Source organism: Ostrea edulis, chromosome 10 (assembly GCF_947568905.1).
Source record: "Ostrea edulis chromosome 10, xbOstEdul1.1, whole genome shotgun sequence".
NCBI classification, from domain to species: Eukaryota; Metazoa; Mollusca; class Bivalvia; order Ostreida; family Ostreidae; genus Ostrea; species Ostrea edulis.
In genome coordinates this window covers 39,215,300-39,237,799 of record NC_079173.1, presented here as the reverse complement: position 1 = coordinate 39,237,799, position 22,500 = coordinate 39,215,300, and the positions used below count along the sequence as shown (strand labels likewise).

The 22,500-nt window shown below is 36.2% G+C and overlaps 2 protein-coding genes and 1 pseudogene across 2 annotated transcripts; 1 reads left to right on the top strand and 2 right to left on the bottom strand.

Moving 5' to 3' along the window:
- LOC125666045 (fatty acid-binding protein homolog 9-like) overlaps positions 1–20,376 on the bottom strand; it is a 26,859-nt pseudogene extending 6,483 nt beyond the window's left edge.
- Positions 7,529–9,613, top strand: LOC125671841 (uncharacterized). Its single transcript, XM_048907797.2, has one exon. The coding sequence runs from the start codon at positions 8,497–8,499 to the stop codon at positions 9,469–9,471; it is 975 nt and encodes a 324-aa protein (XP_048763754.2). The 5' UTR covers positions 7,529–8,496; the 3' UTR covers positions 9,472–9,613.
- Positions 9,605–12,036, bottom strand: LOC130050771 (uncharacterized). The gene is made up of 2 exons (XM_056151304.1): positions 11,897–12,036; positions 9,605–11,159 (listed from the first exon to the last, which is right to left on the bottom strand). Exons 1-2 carry the CDS (start codon positions 11,992–11,994, stop codon positions 9,809–9,811), a joined length of 1,449 nt encoding a protein of 482 aa, XP_056007279.1. The 5' UTR covers positions 11,995–12,036; the 3' UTR covers positions 9,605–9,808.
- Positions 20,377–22,500: the final 2,124 nt, after the last annotated feature.

The following is a 22,500-nucleotide window of genomic DNA, read 5'->3' as shown; positions in this document are numbered from 1 at the left end:
GATTTCAAAGTGAAAAGTACTGTGATGGTGAGTACCTAAACGTTTGAAGTAAATTCATAACAGCTTGGGGAAAATCAAACAATTAGACAGACGCAGATAACAGATAATTATACTACGTCAGCTGTAGACCAAGCTGATACTCTCCCTATACCAAACGCTAACTTGTTTCCGCTGAAATTATATATTTTACATGTACATAAAAGTGATGATGAATTTACTTAACTAAAATCTTTCGTCTTACATAAAAAGACACGAAGTTCGTTGTTTGTGTGAACATGTCTTTTTTCTTTGATGTATATACTATCTATAAGAAATTTTTTTATTTTTGCTTTTGGATTTAGACCAAAAATAATAATTGTAAACATGTATAATATGAAGGGGCGAGTTATCTCAAGAGAGGGGGCGAGATGTCCCAAAGAGGGAGCGAGTTGTCCCAAAGTGAGGGCGAGTTGTCCAAAAGTGGGGGCGACTTGTCTTGGGGGCGAGTTGCCCTGATACCGTTTTAACGAGCCATTAGATAAAATTTTAGTGTAATGAGCTACCTTACTCTATAAGGTATCGAAAGAAATGAACAATAGAGGTCACAAAAACCAGTTTCAGTCATGCGAGAGGTGGTACGGGTAAAACACGTCTGAAACGATTGAGTAAACTGGTAATTTAAACACAATGTAGACAGTATCATAAATTAGGAGTTTATCTATATATTCTCATATCTTGAAATTGAAGCCATTTTTTTATTTAAAACCACATACGTTACATTAGGGACTATTTACCGGGTAGCAGCTAGACGTATGTACTATTTACCGGGTAGTAGCTAGACGTATGTACTATTTACCGGGTAGTAGCTAGACGTATGTTCTATTTACCGGGTAGCACCTAGACGTATGTTCTATTTACCGGGTAGTAGCTAGACGTATGTTCTATTTACCGGGTAGCAGCTAGACGTATATTCTATTTACCGGGTAGCAGCTAGACGTATGTTCTATTTACCGGGTAGTAGCTAGACGTATGTTCTATTTACCGGGTAGTAGCTAGACGTATGTACTATTTACCGGGTAGTAGCTAGACGTATCTTCTATTTACCGGGTAGTAGCTATACGTATGTACTATTTACCGGGTAGTAGCTAGACGTATGTTCTATTTACCGGGTAGTAGCTATACGTATGTACTATTTACCGGGTAGTAGCTAGACGTATGTTATATTTACCGGGTAGCACCTAGACGTATGTTCTATTTACCGGGTAGTAGCTAGACGTATGTTCTATTTACCGGGTAGTAGCTATACGTATGTACTATTTACCGGGTAGTAGCTAGACGTATGTTCTATTTACCGGGTAGTAGCTATACGTATGTACTATTTACCGGGTAGTAGCTAGACGTATGTTCTATTTACCGGGTAGCACCTAGACGTATGTACTATTTACCGGGTAGCACCTAGACGTATGTTCTATTTACCGGGTAGTAGCTAGACGTATGTTCTATCTACCGGGTAGTAGCTATACGTATGTACTATTTACCGGGTAGCACCTAGACGTATGTTCTATTTACCGGGTAGTAGCTAGACGTATGTTCTATTTACCGGGTAGCACCTAGACGTATGTACTATTTACCGGGTAGCACCTAGACGTATGTTCTATTTACCGGGTAGTAGCTAGACGTATGTTCTATCTACCGGGTAGTAGCTATACGTATGTACTATTTACCGGGTAGCACCTAGACGTATGTTCTATTTACCGGGTAGTAGCTAGACGTATGTTCTATTTACCGGGTAGCACCTAGACGTATGTTCTATTTACCGGGTAGTAGCTAGACGTATGTTCTATTTACCGGGTAGCAGCTAGACGTATGTTCTATTTACCGGGTAGCAGCTAGACGTATGTTCTATTTACCGGGTAGCACCTAGACATATGTTCTATTTACCGGGTAGTAGCTAGACGTATGTTCTATTTACCGGGTAGTAGCTATACGTATGTACTATTTACCGGGTAGCAGCTAGACGTATGTTCTATTTACCGGGTAGTAGCTATACGTATGTACTATTTACCGGGTAGTAGCTAGACGTATGTTCTATTTACCGGGTAGCACCTAGACGTATGTACTATTTACCGGGTAGCACCTAGACGTATGTTCTATTTACCGGGTAGTAGCTAGACGTATGTTCTATTTACCGGGTAGTAGCTATACGTATGTACTATTTACCGGGTAGCACCTAGACGTATGTTCTATTTACCGGGTAGTAGCTAGACGTATGTTCTATTTACCGGGTAGCACCTAGACGTATGTTCTATTTACCGGGTAGTAGCTAGACGTATGTTCTATTTACCGGGTAGTAGCTATACGTATGTACTATTTACCGGGTAGTAGCTAGACGTATGTTCTATTTACCGGGTAGCAGCTAGACGTATGTACTATTTACCGGGTAGTAGCTAGACGTATGTTCTATTTACCGGGTAGTAGCTATACGTATGTACTATTTACCGGGTAGTAGCTAGACGTATGTTCTATTTACCGGGTAGCACCTAGACGTATGTTCTATTTACCGGGTAGTAGCTAGACGTATGTTCTATTTACCAGGTAGTAGCTAGACGTATGTACTATTTACCGGGTAGTAGCTAGACGTATGTTCTATTTACCGGGTAGTAGCTATACGTATGTACTATTTACCGGGTAGTAGCTAGACGTATGTTCTATTTATCGGGTAGCACCTAGACGTATGTTCTATTTACCGGGTAGTAGCTAGACGTATGTTCTATTTACCGGGTAGCACCTAGACGTATGTTCTATTTACCGGGTAGTAGCTATACGTATGTATTATTTACCGGGTAGTAGCTAGACGTATGTTCTATTTACCGGGTAGCACCTAGACGTATGTTCTATTTACCGGGTAGCAGCTAGACGTATGTACTATTTACCGGGTAGCAGCTAGACGTATGTACTATTTACCGGGTAGTAGCTAGACGTATGTTCTATTTACCGGGCAGTAGCTATACGTATGTACTATTTACCGGGTAGTAGCTAGACGTATGTTCTATTTACCGGGTAGCACCTAGACGTATGTTCTATTTACCGGGTAGTAGCTAGACGTATGTTCTATTTACCGGGTAGCACCTAGACGTATGTTCTATTTACCGGGTAGTAGCTAGACGTATGTTCTATTTACCGGGTAGTAGCTATACGTATGTTCTATTTACCGGGTAGTAGCTAGACGTATGTTCTATTTACCGGGTAGTAGCTATACGTATGTTCTATTTACCGGGTAGTAGCTAGACGTATGTACTATTTACCGGGTAGCAGCTAGACGTATGTTCTATTTACCGGGTAGTAGCTACACGTATACACGTACTATTTACCGGGTAGTAGCTACACGTATACACGTGCTATTTACCGGGTAGTACCTAGACGTATGTTCTATTTACCGGGTAGTAGCTAGACGTATGTACTATTTACCGGGTAGTAGCTAGACGTATGTTCTATTTACCGGGTAGTAGCTATACGTATGTACTATTTACCGGGTAGTAGCTAGACGTATGTTCTATTTACCGGGTAGCACCTAGACGTATGTTCTATTTACCGGGTAGTAGCTAGATGTATGTTCTATTTACCGGGTAGCACCTAGACGTATGTTCTATTTACCGGGTAGTAGCTAGACGTATGTTCTATTTACCGGGTAGCAGCTATACGTATGTACTATTTACCGGGTAGTAGCTAGACGTATGTTCTATTTACCGGGTAGCACCTAGACGTATGTTCTATTTACCGGGTAGCAGCTAGACGTATGTACTATTTACCGGGTAGTAGCTAGACGTATGTACTATTTACCGGGTAGTAGCTAGACGTATGTTCTATTTACCGGGTAGTAGCTATACGTATGTACTATTTACCGGGTAGTAGCTAGACGTATGTTCTATTTACCGGGTAGCACCTAGACGTATGTTCTATTTACCGGGTAGTAGCTAGACGTATGTTCTATTTACCGGGTAGCACCTAGACGTATGTTCTATTTACCGGGTAGTAGCTAGACGTATGTTCTATTTACCGGGTAGCACCTAGACGTATGTTCTATTTACCGGGTAGTAGCTAGACGTATGTTCTATTTACCGGGTAGTAGCTAGACGTATGTTCTATTTACCGGGTAGTAGCTAGACGTATGTTCTATTTACCGGGTAGTAGCTAGACGTATGTTCTATTTACCGGGTAGTAGCTAGACGTATGTTCTATTTACCGGGTAGTAGCTAGACGTATGTACTATTTACCGGGTAGCAGCTATATGTATGTTCTATTTACCGGGTAGTAGCTAGACGTATGTACTATTTACCGGGTAGTAGCTAGACGTATGTACTATTTACCGGGTAGTAGCTAGACGTATGTACTATTTACCGGGTAGCAGCTAGACGTATGTTCTATTTACCGGGTAGTAGCTAGACGTATGTACTATTTACCGGGTAGTAGCTAGACGTATGTACTATTTACCGGGTAGTAGCTAGACGTATGTACTATTTACCGGGTAGTAGCTAGACGTATGTACTATTTACCGGGTAGTAGCTAGACGTATGTACTATTTACCGGGTAGTAGCTAGACGTATGTTCTATTTACCGGGTAGTAGCTATACGTATACACGTACTATTTACCGGGTAGTAGCTATACGTATGTACTATTTACCGGGTAGTAGCTATACGTATACACGTGCTATTTACCGGGTAGTAGTTAGACGTATGTTCTATTTACCGGGTAGTAGCTATACGTATGTACTATTTACCGGGTAGTAGCTATACGTATGTACTATTTACCGGGTAGTAGCTATACGTATACACGTACTATTTACCGGGTAGTAGCTATACGTATGTACTATTTACCGGGTAGTAGCTAGACGTATGTACTATTTACCGGGTAGTAGCTATACGTATGTACTATTTACCGGGTAGTAGCTATACGTATGTACTATTTACCGGGTAGTAGCTATACGTATGTACTATTTACCGGGTAGTAGCTAGACGTATGTACTATTTACCGGGTAGTAGCTATACGTATGTACTATTTACCGGGTAGTAGCTATACGTATGTACTATTTACCGGGTAGTAGCTATACGTATACACGTACTATTTACCGGGTAGTAGCTATACGTATGTACTATTTACCGGGTAGTAGCTATACGTATGTACTATTTACCGGGTAGTAGCTATACGTATACACGTACTATTTACCGGGTAGTAGCTAGACGTATGTACTATTTACCGGATAGTAGCTATACGTATACACGTACTATTTACCGGGTAGTAGCTAGACGTATGTACTATTTACCGGGTAGTAGCTAGACGTATGTACTATTTACCGAGTAGCAGCTAGACGTATGTACTATTTACCGGGTAGCAGCTAGACGTATGTACTATTTACCGGGTCGCAGCTAGACGTATGTTCTATTTACCGGGTAGCAACTAGACGTATGTACTATTTACCGGGTAGTAGCTAGACGTATGTTCTATTTACCGGGTCGCAGCTAGACGTATGCACTATTTACCGGGTAGCAGCTAGACGTATGTACTATTTACCGGGTAGTAGCTAGACGTATGTACTATTTACCGGGTAGCAGCTAGACGTATGTTCTATTTACCGGGTAGCAGCTAGACGTATGTTCTATTTACCGGGTAGCAGCTAGACGTATGTACTATTTACCGGGTAGCAGCTAGACGTATGTTCTATTTACCGGGTAGTACCTAGACGTATGTTCTATTTACCGGGTAGCACCTAGACGTATGTTCTATTTACCGGGTAGTAGCTATACGTATGTACTATTTACCAGATATTGTTTAAAGATACCCATGTAGCGACGTCATGGGTATTCCAAATAGTTCAATCATCAATACGAAGGTGTGCCCGTTTCCACAATTATATGAATGACGTTATTATCTCTACAGCGGAGTTTTATAGTAAAGTGACTGCGCCAGGACTAGTCGTCTCAAACGTCTATAAATAAACAGGCATTGTTTCCCTTAAGTATATCACTATTAAAACCATGTAAATATATGATTTGTCCTTTTCTTTCAAATGGTGACGTCACTTCCAGAGCCTCACTACGAGAGGCGCTATGATTTAGCGCTATATTAAAATCCGTTTAGAACGCTGGGGTTTTTTCCCCACTACTGTTGAACCAAACTGTACATCATCGTTGCCATACTCCACTGAAGTCGATTTCGGGGTTATTGCGGAATTAGAACAATGTCACGAACAGTGCTGAGCTGTGCGCTCTAATCTCATCATCCCGTAGTCTAAACTGGTACCCTGTTGACCTCGTGTGTAGCATCAATCAGCGGGGAACCAGTTTACCCGTAGTCGATTGCGAACAGTCTGATCTGATGTTCCGGAAATCTAGAGAATGACAGACGCTGTAGATAGATGCCGGGGTTGTGAATAGCTGACGAAGATGACGCAACCAGACACATTGTATATTATCATAATTGTACATCATAGTACTAATATTATATTTTCTGTGGTACAACAATCTTTATTTGTACATGTATAGCATAATATATTTTGTATTCGGGAGAGGTTGTCTAAGTTGCTAGAACTTGTAACCAATCCTTTGGTATATGCATACAATAAAATATGTTCAAATCATCAGATGAAAGCGACCCTATGCTATTTATGTCACACGTGGTTTATCTGCTTTATGATCATTTGTTGAAACATTCTGTTGATATCTGCTCCAAAGGCGGACTATATTTCGTTGTGCAACATTGAAATCTTCTGTAAGTGTAAATTCCGACTCTCCTGTTTCCAGTCGTCCAATATTGCGTTATTGCATTGGGCATCATTCAGACGTGTCATTTCTAAAAAAAAAAAAAAAAAAAAATTAAAAAAGAAAAAAAAAAAGCGGTTACAATGGTCAATAATTGTCGGTTATTCCCCCTATATATAACACAGGTGGCGCACTACTCGTTGACGTTCAATCTTACTTCCGGTGTCAATAGTGTACAGTGCAGTGTACGAGTAATCGAAGTGTCACATCGAGTTTTTGATGCAAAATGCCGTCTTGTTGCTGCGTGCCGGGGTGCTCAAATCGCGGGGGCCTTAGATTTCCAACGGATGAGACCATCAAACGACAGTGGATTGTCGCTATTAGGCGAAATAGCGCTACAGATAAGCACAAGTTTTGGTCACCACATCCACGGAGCTGAGTGTAGTATGTCATCAACATTTCAAGGATGATGACTTTGAAACGGAAACTAGATACGGTGGGTTGATTCACTTGACAGGGTTTTAATCTGATATGATTCATAAATTAATTAATGTTGATTTTAGTTGATGGTATTATAATTTGTTGCAATACTTGCAGTTAATGAGTGATTTACAGATTTAGACACATAGCATCGTTTTTCCTACATGTAATATTAAAAGTAAAAAGGGGTTTTCCTTATTAAGGGAAAGGTACAGGGTTGGTCCTTCAGCACATGGATTCAATTTATCAGTTCAAGTCTACATTTCCACTACTATTCACTAAAAGAAAGGGGAGGGGGGGGGGGGCAGCCAGCGCCAGCCTTAGTACATTGTCAAGAAATCCCACCGTTGCTATGTGTCTGGTAATATTGTCGTCATGTAGCCCGATATTACTTATGTAAATACGATCTAATGTCTATGTCAGAGCCAGAAATAATGGATTTTTTTCTTCAAATTATACTTTTCTATCATGTAAACATATATGTTACAAAGGTATAGTACATGGGTCATAATGATGACAGTGTTTCAAATTGTTTATTGTTTTGTTTTGTTGTTTGAAATATTTTATGTTACATTCTGTTGTATTCTCAACTTCAGAAAAAGCCACCCATATTGAATGTGTATTTGACATCAATCAAAGTATGAAATGAAACTGCCAGTTTTTGTTTCTTTACACAATGAAATTGGCATTGTCATGTCTATTTTGATATGTCATAATCAGCAACTGAAACTCAGGAGACTGCAGACAAAAACACCGAAGACACATACATGTACCATATCGTGGATACAGGGGCTGTACACGAGGGCTGTACTAGTGTGAGGATGGCGTGTCTCACAGGAATGACAGGATAAGATGTTTTAAATTTGTATCTTTAAAATTCTTAACAAGAATTATTTTGATCAATATTTAGAAAACCTTCTTGATAAATAGATTTCATTAGGCGATTTATAGCAAGCATGTTTGAATATGGTACATCATTAATCATATTTATAGTTTATGTATAAGTTAAGCATGTTTGTGCATTATCATTATTTGTCATATTGATATTGTTTAGGTGCTGATCCTCTCAGAAGGCAAAGGAAGCCTCATGCCGTTCCTTCAATATTCCCTTGGAGCAGCTCAAGGATATGCGAAGATGACAGAAACCAACGACGCATTACACGCAAGAGAAAAGTGGAGCAAGCCTGTACTAGTCCGATTTCCAATGACGAGTCTCAAGTAGCCATTTTTTCCAACATTGGTAATTTTGTAGAAACAAGTAGTTGCGAAAGTAATGAACCAATGCCGTCATGTAGTTATGAATCCTCTGATGCTGCACCAGTTTATACAGAAAGTTCATGCCAAACCATGTCATTGCCAATAATGTCAGTGGAAAATTTCATTAACGATAGTGAAGGTTTTATGTTCTATACTGGACTAGCAACATACACAGATTTTTTACACGTGCTGTATAGTTTAGGTGAGGCTGCATTTCATTTGAACTACATATACAACCAGGTGCAGAATCTGACAATTGAGAACCAGTTGTTTCTGACCTTGATCAAACTAAGACAATATAAAACTAACTTTGAACTTAGTAGGCTTTTTTCAGTGTCCACAACAACTGTTGAAAATATATGGCTGACATGGGTCAACTTCATGTACAGGCAGTGGCAAGAGGTTAACTTTTGGCCTGACAGAGAGTTGGTGAATTTCTTTGCTCCAAGGGATTTTTATTCGAAGTTCCCAACAACACGGTTAATCATTGATGGTACCGAGATTGCTGTCAAGAAACCAAAGCCACCAATAGCCCAGCAGTCTACTTTCTCTACATACAAGAATCGGAATACTGTGAAGGTACTCGTTGGCTCAACACCTGGTGGTCTTGTATCTTTCATCTCATCAGCTTTTGGAGGTTCTGCAAATGATCGTCAACTTGTGGAACGCAGTTCCTTGTTGAATCAGTGCGAGCCAGGCGATTCAGTGATGTCTGACAAGGGCTTTAACGTGCAAGACATGTTTGCTTGCAGGGATGTTAAAATTAATATTCCAACATTTTTTAAGAAGAAAAACCGTATGTCGGGAAACACTGTGTTGCATGATCGCAAAATATCTAGTAAAAGGGTGCATATTGAACGGATAATTGGATTAGCAAAAACATTTAAAATTTTGAAGGGCCCCTTGAACAGCACCGAGACAAAGTTAGCAAGTGAAATTGTCTTTGTATGCTTCACTATGTGCAACTTCAGAAAATGTATTGTACCCAAACATGCTTAAGAGTTAAGATTGTTATGGTCTGTGAAGTATAAACATATTTATGTATTTTCATATGATTTGTACTCTCCGGGCTCCAATAACTTTATTTTTTGTATTCCAAGTCTCTAACAAATACTAAAATATTAAAACATCAAATGATATGAATTTTTTTTTTATAAAAAAATATATGAAACCACAACATAAGAAATTGACAATCACTAAATGGGTTTGGTGATATATTATAAACAATGTCTTGCTACAATTAATACCATGACTCAGTGTCCAAATATGACACTTAGATGTGATGATAAAATTTGTTCAACACTGCACTTCTGAAATATTTTTCAAAAAATGATTCTCATTTGTGAATCATGTTTTCAATAAATTCCTCATCTCTTGGCACTGGTATAACTTTGAGGTCTTTGAATGTGTACACTACTAAAGTGCATTCAGTTCTGTTTGTACAGAATAACTGCCCTTGTATTTGATAGAAGTAATCATGTGACATATCAAGTTCTAAGGAAGCATTTACATTCTTCAAAAAGGGAACAGTTTCATTAGAAATATGTTCATGTTTTGCAGTGAATGGGCATTTTACCTCTAAAATGGAGGTTTCATCAATTACAGCATCTGGAGATGCTGCAAGAAATGGGTGGGATTTGGATACAAATGTGCCACATTTTTGAGTTTTTACTTTGCATTTTTCTTCAAAGCTTTTTATGGCTACTGACTCGTAACATCTACCATGGATTATGGGTGCAACATTGATTTGTGGGGTATATTTAGTTAAACGATTGGCAAGATTATGCATATTAGTTTTTTCTGTACATTTGCAGATTTTTCCAAAATTTGAGGAGTGAATTCTCTTGCACCTTTCTGACTGCCATAGAGGATTGATGCTTTGGCCACGAGTTTGATTTTCAAATTTTTCAATTTCCATACTAGTAATGTTTGTAATATTGGAATTTTTCAGCCACATTTCAGAAAGTTTCTCCTGAAAATAATCATGGTCAGAATCCATTGCAGTTGTGTTTGCGATTGAAAATAAATGTGAAATTGGTAATGTATTTACTGATGGGTGATTCAACCAAACGTTCCTAAAGGTGTCATGATATCCAGACATGTTCCTAAATTGAAGTGGACGTGGGTCATAAATGACTTCAGCATTATTTGCAAGAGGGAGGTCTTTAGCTTTAATCGGACTCCCCTTGTAGGGTTTTGTTTGGTGAAATGTTTGCAAATTTTGGGTGCAAGTTTCCTCAGTAGTCAAGTCACCATTCTCACAGAATTTCTGTAGAGCATACAAAATAACACATACATGCTTACATGCTGCAACTGGACCCATTCCTACTGCACACTCACATTGACATTCAACAACACATCCATCAACATCAAAACTTGCATCGACAGCATACGACATTGTTTTCTTCATCTGTGCCTTGCATTCAGCTTTCACAAAGAATAGCCCATCTTCACATGCCAATCTTGCATACTTTAAAAATTTGCTTTCATAAAGGTATCTAACATTTGCATCAATTTCTCTGTTCATTTTCCCCAAGTATGCACATACAGCTTCTTCTTTAATTCTTGTAATCACAGTATCTTTATTAATGTCTTTATATTTCTCATAACTCGGGACTTCCATGCAGTACTCCCTTTCAACTCTTTCACCACCACCAAAGTTATAGTTTCTGTCGTATGCATCAAGTCTGAAAGAGAATATTTCAAGGTCCATATTGTACATAATGTCATATATGTAGCATTAATGGCCTATAAAATGGGGTAGTAAAGTCTGTACTTAATATTACAGTCAGGGCCAAAAAAGTCTCGTATCATTAAATTTTATTTAACAGACAAGGTAATAGTTTTAGACCTGTCATTTGACAGGGCGGGCAATGTACATGTAACTGCATGCAGGCACATAGAGCTATCATTTTCAGTCCTGAGGAAGATTCAGCCAAAATCATATTTTTGCGTTTCAGAAAAATTAACCCAGAAAAAATCGTTATAGTTTTAAAAAATAAAAGGGGGGGGGGGGCTTGGCCAGGTCACCATAAAAAGAAAATATAAAACGTTTATCAATCCTTGAACTTCAGAAAATAGTGATGATTGTATGTTATATGATTGAAAATATTGTAATTTGAAATGTTGATAATATCCTAATAAAAAGAGACCAGGACATTGTACCAGAAATGGCACTCGTGAGCGATTGTGTATACTGACATTGTTGATTGATAGTATTGCATCACATCGATGATGTTTTTAAATATCTAAAGTAAATGGTGAAACCAGATTAACGTAAGGAAATTTCATTCTGATGCAACAAGCTTACGTTTTTAATGAAATACATCGAATGGTTTTACAATATAGTCTTTATTCTCTCGAGATTCACGATTTCAATATTTATGATGAGAAAATTCGAACTAGAATAAAAAACCGTTCAGACCTTTCAACGAGTTCTCTTTTTCGCCCCGATACTCGCGCATTTCGTTTCTTGAGTTCGCTTCTCAAGGCGGTAAGGTTCCAGGAACCGTAATCTGTCATTATGCTGGTGAAATTCTATCTTGGCAAAGTAATATAATCGGTAACGACGCTCTTTCGCTAAGGAGGAAATAAGAGTGTTGAACGTCAACGAGGCTTGCGCCACCTGTCATCAAGGGCGAGTAATATGTAATTTTATTTGCCATTAAGAGGCCGTCCACGGAGATATCAGGCAGTAGCTATAATACGGCTGGCACATGCAATTCCCCAAAATTTTATTCATACCCAATAAAAGTTAAGATCATACGCCAATTTTATCGTATGTAAAGTGAATTTCACAAAAAACATTGTTAGATGCCAAAACTTGGCCTATTTCATAAATTCGAGGACACTATATAATCTATAGAAAATGATCATTTTGTAAAGTTAAATAATACCCAATACAATAAAATTTGTCCAGAAAGTAAAAACAATATTTGAAGGAAATTCCTTAATAATTAAGATGAAACAATAAAATTGCTGGGAAACAATGCTGTTGTTGAGCATTTACTGACAGAAGTAGCCAAAAAGCCAGTAATTTGAGTTACCTCCCTTGGCGTAAAAAATGTAAAATGATCCGAAACTTGTATAAATTGTAATTTTCGAAGAAAACAGTATTTATTTAGAACATTTTTCACTTATCTCGATTTTTTTTATCAAGTGTAAACGTGGAATTAATTATTTTTTTAATTTGATGGTGAAAAATAAATATTCAGCCCGGACCTTATCAAAGTTTCGTGGGTAAACAGATATGGCTGACAAGTGATAGAAACGTGAAGTTTTTCTAGGAGTGGTCCTTATTTTAGGGACTTGTCAACCCTTAATAATTGTTCAAAAGACATAAGTGGATATTCAAGATATTTTAAAGTTGGAACTGTGTGTAATCAACCGAGATTGACCCCCTGCTGTACAGATCGGGGTACTTAGAATTCGACGTAAAAGTTTAACTGTTTAAACTATCGTGCACGGTGCAGATGCTTACTAGTATGCCGAGGTCATTGCGATTCTTTGGGGATTTACTGAAGGCAACCACCAGCAAATGTAGTTATCTACTACACAAAGGAAAGTGTAAAGCAGACAGAGCAGTAAACTTCAATGTTTCAAGGGAAATATTTGTTCCCGTTGGAAGTGGTAAGTATAAATGTCGAATTTTCTCTGTTATTTTTCTTTGAAAACTGTCTTTGATTGCTAGACAATTTTGATGCAAGTTCTCATGATGTGTCAATGCAAACAATTCATTTGATGAAATGATTCTTTTTAAAATAATAATGATTAAAATGATAAATCCCCACAGTAAAAAAAACAACAACATTAAATCAATCTGGGGGGGGGGGGGGGGGGTTTAATGTAGGGATTTTTAAAATCTGTACTACAACACAATGTTTATCCACAAATCTTTGAATTAAGAAACAATAGAATCACACCAAAACAAGATGAAAGTGGTGAAAAGTTCAATAAGTGTTTATAAAAATGTTTAAAGGTTGATGTATATCATTAATTTCTCTAAATTTAAGCTGAATGGATTATAAATTCAGATGGTTTAACATGACACAAAATCTGATGATTTATTTGCATGCACACAGGTACTAAAGTGTATTAGTGTGATATACATGTATATACCAATTACCAAAGCTTGATAATGATACGACGCCCATTTCATTACAGATTTGGAAAATAATTATAGTCAAATCACCCCTACTGCAAGCCAATTATCAGACTGTATCAGTGAGTATATTTATTTATTTCAATCAAAAGATTTTAAATTCAGAACATGGTATATCTGACCTTGTCATATTGTCATAATTCATAAATTATGTAAGTTTAGAACTATTACAGATAAGAGCTTAATTCCACATTTGACATGTATATTTCTTGAGACAAATCCTGACCAAAGGCATCCAATGTTAAGATGTCACAATCCTTTTGTTTTAACTCACTTGACAGACATACATGTAGAATATAAAAACTTTAAATTTGACAATAACATGACGGTCACGTGACGAGCAAGAGAAGAACGGCTGTGTTCTTTTTGCTCCGTCGTTTTTGACAGTTTTCGCACAATTCTATGGGATTTGCAAAAAAAAATCGGTACCGTTTGTGTGCAGCGTATATACTCTGACTCAGGATAGTCTTTTTGGAGTGTTTTTCTGAAGTTTTGTATGTTTTATACTGTGTTTACTTTGTGAATACTGAGTATCTACTCACGATCAGCTCACGCTCTTAATCTAAGTGTGTTCTACCAGACGTGTACAACTCCAAGTATGGCCATGGAATGTACACAAAAACCAGTGTACTTAAGAAACAGGGATATTCAGACTGAAAAGAACAAATATATATCGGACTATGATATTGCAGTAGCAGCAAGTGCTAAAGTGAACGATGTTTACTGTGTGCAACGCGACAGAGACCTTTGGCGAATCTATGTTAAGTCGCCTGAAAGCAGGATGCAACTTGTGAATACTGGTTTTGAACTGGGAAGTAGATCTATCCAGGTTTTTGATACTAACCCATATTCAGCAGGAACGGAAAATCCGAATGAGAAAGTGATAAGAGTGCTTATCAAAGGCCTACCAATATCTGTCGATGACAATTGTGTATCAAAAATATTAGAAAAACATGGTGCAAAGCTCACAAGTGACATCAAGCTAGAGAAGATCAGACACCCCATTTCACACAGGATGACTGATTTCCATAATGGTAACAGGTTCGTCTACATGTTGCCCATGGACGGGAAATTTCTACCAAGAACTACTACCTGTGCGGGCCTAAGATGTACCATCGTTCATAAGGGTCAACCCAGCAGGGAGACAAAAAAGCAGTGTACTAACTGCTGGGCGGACGATCACTACAAAAACAATTGTGAGTATGAGGCATGTTGTAGGATCTGCAAGGAGCCAGGACATTCACCGGGATCCAAGCAATGCAAACTATATGTGACAGAGCAGGAGGACGTGGTGGCTTTTCCGGGACAGGATAACCCGTTATCCAACTTTTTCCCCACGGAGCTGAAAATTTTTGGGGCAACATACTCGTCTGCCGAACAAGCTTTTCAACACGTGAAAGCAATGCGTTCTGGCGATCTCAACAAAGCGGAATCCATAAGTAATGCAGAGACTGCTCTCGACGCAAAACGGATTGGAAATCAAATCCTTGTCTCCGATGCATGGTTGGATTCTCGGGATGAAGTTATGAGGGAGATTTTGGAGTCCAAAATCAAGCAGTGTGAAGAATTCCGCGAGGCGCTTGGTAAAATCAAGAAAACCAACATCTTGGCCGAGGCAACGTGGGACACATACTGGGGAACGGGGCTAAACAATGTAGGAACCATTCATACTGTTATGCAGCGATGGCCCGGCCAAAACAAGCTCGGACGCATGCTAGACAATCTGGCGAGACAGATGCAGGTAAACAGATCAAATTCGAAGCAACGGAGCGGAACCCGAGCCAGCAACAAGTCTACGTCAGGAAAGTAAACAGCCAATAAATGAATAGATTGAGATTTATTTCTGTTAATTGTAGAGGGCTAAATACCACTGAAAAGCGTACTAAATTAAACACATGGATTTCAGATAGTCATTTTGACATTATTCTTTTACAGGAAACGCATTATATTGAAAAAAAATACTATTGCTTATAATGCTAGATGGTTTGGAAAAGCAATACATTGTTATTCAGACTCGCCCTACAGTAGAGGGGTCTCCATTCTTTTTCGAAAGAATTTGGCGTATGAAATATTGAATATCCATAAATCTAACGATGGAAGAAAGTTACTACTAAATATTAAATTTGACGACAAGATTATAACAATAATAAACATATATGCACCAAATGATATAAATGCAAAGTATGGCTTTTTTAAACGTATGAATATTTGGATAAAAAAAACATGCGGAGTGTCAAGAGAACATGCTCATAGGGGGTGATTTCAATTGTTCTTTAGATGAAAATAAACAAGACAAAAGTGTGAATATTTTGAATAGTATCCTAAATAAGTTGGAGCTCATAGACCTGTGGAAAAAAGTTAAACCAAATAATAAAGGATATACCTGGTGCAATGGTGAAAATATAGCTACGAGTAGAATCGATTACATTTTTATCTCAAAATCTTTTTGTTATCAATGTGAATCTTTTTGTCTACAAAAAATCCCAGGGTCTCATTCAAATGGTGTTAGATTGTCAGATCATTTAAGTCTACAGTTCTGTCTGATTATAAATGAAAAATTAAGAGGACCGGGCTATTGGAAATTTAATGTCTCGCTGATAAAAAACCAGGACTTCGTCGAAGAAATGAAAAAATATCTATCAAATTACACTTTCAATGAAGTAGAACCGCATGAATCATGGGAAACTCTAAAAAGAAACATAAAAATATTCTGTATAGACTTTTCAAAGAAAATAAATAAATCATATAAAAGTAAGTTAGCCTATTTACAATCGGAAATCAAAAAAATTGAGGAATTACCTGCGGATAATATTGACATGAATCAAAAACGAAATTTAGAAAATGAATTATCAAAGCTTGTAGATAAAAAAGCAAAAGGTGCACAGGTTAGGTCTAGGGCCAATTGGATAGAACAAGGAGAAAAGAATACCTCGTACTTCTTAAATTTAGAAAAGAGAAGACAAATAAATAATGTAGTTAAAGCTTTAAGAGAAGAAACTGGTGATATCATACTCGATGATGATGACATACTAAACAATATGTGCAATTTTTATGAAAATTTATATAGAACAAATAATATACAAACCACGGATATCAACGAATATATAAATGCTATAGACTTAGAATTTACATTGAAAGATAAGGAGAAAAATGAATTAGAAATATTTCCCTCACTTCAGGAATGCTCAGAGGCACTCTTAAATATGAAAAGCAATAAATCTCCTGGTCTGGATGGAATACCATGTGAATTTTATCAAACATTTTGGGAAGAAATAAAACAATATTTCTATTGTGTTTTACAAAGTATTTTTGATTTAAATACAATGTCTTTTACGCAGAGATTATCATTGATTACTTTGATTTATAAGAAAGGAGACGAACAAAACCTAGGAAATTATAGACCAATTAGCCTTACCAACACAGACTATAAAATAATAGCTTTTGTATTCGCCAGGCGTTTACAAAAACTGCTAGATGATTTGATATCAATAAATCAAACAGCTTATATAAAAGGAAGAAATATCGCACTAAATGCAAGATTAATTTTGGACATTTTTGATTATTGTGAAGAAAATAATCAAGAACTTATACTTTTATTTTTAGACTTTCAGAAAGCCTTTGATTCAATTGAGTGGAATTTTATGTTTGAAGTACTGAAAAGATTTAACTTTGGTGAAAATTTTATTAAATGGGTTCACATCTTATATGCAAATCCAATCTTCAGAATAAAAAATAATGGATGGATATCTAAAACTTGCATGATGCATAGGGGAATAAGGCAGGGATGTCCGGTATCAGCAGTCTTGTTTCTCTTTGTGGCTGAAATATTAGGAATTTCAATAAGAAACAATCCCAGCATACATGGGTTTCAAAAAGAAGGAATGGAAAAAGACATTAAGATAATACAGCATGCCGATGATTCTACCCTTCCAATGGAAAATGAAAAGTCTTTAAAGAAGGCCCTCGAGGCGATAAGTAATTTTAGTAATGTTTCGGGTATGAGATTAAATATGTCAAAAACAGAATGCATATTAACTGGACCTTTAAAAAACAGATTTAAGAAAATTCATAATGTTTATGTAAATGTTTCATGTGTAAAAGCATTAGGTGTATATATTGGCCATGATAAAGAAATGTGCCTGAGAAATAATTGGACAAAAATCACCAGCGATGTAGAGAAACTTTTTGAATCTTGGAAAACAAGAAACTTAACCATTTTTGGCAAAGTTTGCATAATTAAAAGTCTTACAATATCTAAAATTATATATATAGCTTCGATATTAAACCTACCAGATTCAAACATTATCAAAGAAATTCAAAGACTTATTTACAATTTCATTTGGAATAAGAGAGATAGAATAAAAAGAAATACATTAATCGGAAATATCATTAGTGGAGGCATTGGAGTTGTAGATATCTTATCAAAAATTAAATCTTTAAGAATATCATGGATTAAGAAAATATTAGATAAAAGAAATCCATTATACCATTTTGTGAATAGCATATGTTTGGAAAACAATTATGATCTTGACTATTTAAGTAAAACAAATATCACTAATATCAAACAGTATGAGATAATGGAGGGATTTCCTATGTTTTACAAGGAAATGTTCGCATCTTTTAATGAATGCAAGGGTAGAAACAGGCTAGATTGTTTGAACAATATACTGAGGGAGCCATTATGGAGTAATAATATTGTGGTATTTAAAAATAAACCTATATTTCTAAAATCATGGCTAAAGAGTGGTCTGAAATACGTGATTGACGTGGTGGATGAGAATGGTATTAAGCCGATGGAATGGTTTATAGATAAATTGATTTGCAAGAAAAACTGGATTTGTGAATATAATATTGTAAAAAATGCCATAGGAAAATTACTACAACCTTTCGATGTTCAAAATATAATATATGAAAATGTACATATAAAAGATAATTCATACTTTCTACTGCTAAATCAGGGAATTGTACATGTGAAAGATTTCTCAAGTAAAATGTTCTATGATATTTATCGGGATAAGAAATTTGTACCTCCTCTACACCAAAATTTTTATTCTAAAAGCTTCAATGTTTCAAAACAGTCTTGGAGTGCAATATATAAACAAAAAATATGTAATATCTTTGATACCCACATTGCTGATTTCAATTACAAGTTGTTGAACAATCTAACCAGCAACCGAGTTATGTTAAAGAAATGGAAAGTTACTGATACGGATTTATGTTCACTATGTAAGGAAAAAGAAGATAATGAGCATCTGGTACTGAAATGTAAAAATGTTTGTGAAATTTGGAAAATCGTTGAGAAAACATTGAATTTTCAAGTTTCATGGAAAAACATTGTTCTTGGTTTTTTTTTGGGAAATCAATGAGAAAACAGTATTTTTAAATAATCTTTTATCACTAATTGCATGTAAAATTTACAAATATAAAATGTATTGTAGAATATTAAAAAGAAAAGAGCAATCTTATGACATTCGAAAGAATGTAAAGGGAATCCTTGAATTCAATGTATCTGTATACAAAAAATTAAACAAGGTATCTTTTTCGCATATTCTTGATAGTATTGTAAAAAAATTATAGTCTTATATATTTATATTACAAATTGTGTTGCATGCTATTCATATCATGTACAAATAAAGTAAAGGGAAATGATCTGCCTTCCCTTTTACATGACTACCCAGGGTCAAAATAGACTTTTTGGAGTGTGAGAACGGCCCTTTGGGTAGTTGTCACGAAATACTTTAATATCCTCTAGAAATGATGTACATGTATTTATATTTGTATAACTTTGTTCTCATATGATTATATAATCTTGTATTTCTCTCAGGTTTTTTTTTCCTTCTTCTACATCCTGCGAGATGTAATAGGGAATATATATTGTTATTTAGGTGGAGCTTAGTTAGGGCCCCATCCCTGGCAGCTTTCCACACTTTTTTTTCTTCTATCGTTTAGTCTATTTGTTATATGTTATAGTGATAGGTCTGGGAAATAAAAATGTCATAAGCCAAAAAAAAAAAAAAAAAAAAAAAAAAAAAATTTGACAATAACATAAGAATGGTTAGAGATGGGGGTTGAATATTTCAAAAATGTGTGTTCCTTATGTTATATGATAGTAACATTTTTACCTTACGACCTTGACCCTTCATATTGAAGTTTTATGTGATGTCACCATGCCACACACAACACATACATGCATTTTTAATTCATGACTGTTATCAAAGATTTTAACCCACTCGACATGTTTTAAACTCTCTTCAGACAATTCTTGTTTAGATAATTTCAAATACTAGCTCGTATATATATATATATATAAGTCAGAGGTGATGATTTGAAATCAGAATGTGGGTTAATTTTTGAATCAATGAATATATAGTTTTATTTTTTTTTTTTTAGCTCACCTGAGCTGAAAGCTCAAGAGAGCTTTTCTTATAAAAATTTGGATTCTGTTGTCATCATTGTGGTAATAATTTTTTCCCATTTTCATCTTCTCCAGAACCAATGTCTGTCTGGAACTTGCTCGTGTATAGATTCTATGTGTGTAATATAGAACAGGGCGGATAAAAAAACCCTAGATATAAACACTAAACCTTACCCATGGCAGCGGCAAATTCATCGTACCCCTCCCTCTCACCCGTGTCCTCTCAGGTCCCGGCGAAGTTGGCCATGTTAATGTGTCTGATTCTAGTCACAGTAAAACTGAGGCCCCAGCTAGTCTAGTTAACTGTTGGATCAAATGTCGGACGCATCGGCCCAAAGAAATTTCGGCCCAAAGCCATTTCGGCCCAGACGTTTTGGTCCAAAATGATGAACACTTGGGCTCACTTTTTGAGACGGCCTGATTTTAGGTGACCCGAGTTACTCTCCATCCAGCGTCGTCCGTCCTGCGTTATCATTTCATCATTTTAAACTTTTATTAATTCCAATTTTTCGGTATGAAACAATGGGATATTCAGGAATCCTGCACCCCGAGACCCTAGGGGCGGGGCCAAAACTGTCATGAATTGATCATAACTCCTCTCTACAACTACATATCTGTGAGAAAAACTAAATGCGTCATGTAGTGTAGGAAGGCTTCTCCCAAAATTGTAAATCTTATTATTCTGGAGGCAGAGCTTCCGTCTCAATGACAGGGGTAAACCTAGTACATAGTGTTTATGTGTAAAACTAATAACATATTTAATGCTATTGATATTAAATTGAAACTCGCGAAAACTATTTCCGTCAATCAAAAACGACAAGCAATGAAGCTATACAGTTAAAAAAAATCAATCTCATTTGAGTGTTTATTACCACAGCAAAATTATACTGGAAAACATTCACCACGATTAACGCACGAACGTGCAGGATGCAAACTAGGTAGCCTTGCAGTTTGACCTCCCTTTAACGTTGGCAGCTTTTTCAAACTGTTTGAAACAAGGTTTTCATATTTTGTATATCGATTCTTTATGGCAATACCTTATATTTCATATTGTGACCTTTAATCATGGTTTTGTCATGACCATTTGGGACTAGGTTGGGGCCACAATATGGGGTCAAAGATTTTCATTGGAATAAAGACTGGAAAAAAAAAAACATCTTTTAAAAATCAAAAAAGCTAAACGACGACATCACCAAGGTGACTCAGGTGAACGATGTGGCCTAAGAGCCTCGTGTTTTGAATTTTATTTATCTTCTTTTTTTTATTTGTGCGTTTCGTAGCACATTGGTGTCCTTGGCAAACACACATTTCCTATCAGTGTCTCGAATCTTAACCGTTAACATTTCCCGGTGTCCATGAGACTCCAGCAACGGAGATATCCAGGTAGGACAATGAACTGAAGTCTAGACACAGGTGTGTGTGATATTTAAATTGTGTGTGTTGATTCTGTCAAACTTTTTTTGAATTTATCAAGAACCTAAACAGAATAATCATGTATTCGTCGACATTTCCATAGAACAAATCATAACACTTCTAATGCAGTTTTTAAAGCAATACATCTTTGAGAACATTTTGATAGAATGTTTAATCATATTACATTAAAATATGAACCAAGGGTACCACGTCCTTGTGTCATTGTCTTAGTTTGTAATTTCATTTATATTCATGTAAGCATTTCTTCTTCTTCATTGATGTTAAGTGCTTGTTTTATGTTCTAATTCAGTGTCTTTTAAAACAATCGTAAACAACAATATCCACCAGGCAAATTACTAATTATAATTATTTTATCCCAGGTAATAAAAGGTCAATACCTTTATTACCCAGGTAATTACATAAAAGAATTTATAACATCGTTATCATTTAGATATATACCTACATATCATACAGCTATACATGGATGTAATATCTTTATTATTTAGATACATGTATGTAATATCTTTATTATTTAGATACATATACCTACATATCATACAGCTATACATGCATGTAATATCTTTATTATTTAGATATATACCTACATATCATACAGTTATACATGTATGTAATATCTTTATTATTTAGATATATACCTACATATCATACAGCTATACATGTATGTAATATCTTTATTATTTAGATACATGTATGTAATATCTTTATTATTTAGATATATACCTACATATCATACAGCTATACATGTATGTAATATCTTTATTATTTAGATATATACCTACATATCATACAGCTATACATGTATGTAATATCTTTATTATTTAGGAACCTACGTATAGGTATTTGTAGTTACCTATTACATATTACGAAAAATGTCCTCAGCTTCTTGGGGGGGGGGGGGGCACCCCTGTATACAAATATTTCAAACTTAGCTACGCCACTGATTAAGGAAAGATGTTTGCTGACTCGCATTCTTAGAATGATTGTAACAGATGTAGCCTATAACCACTAGATCTGTATC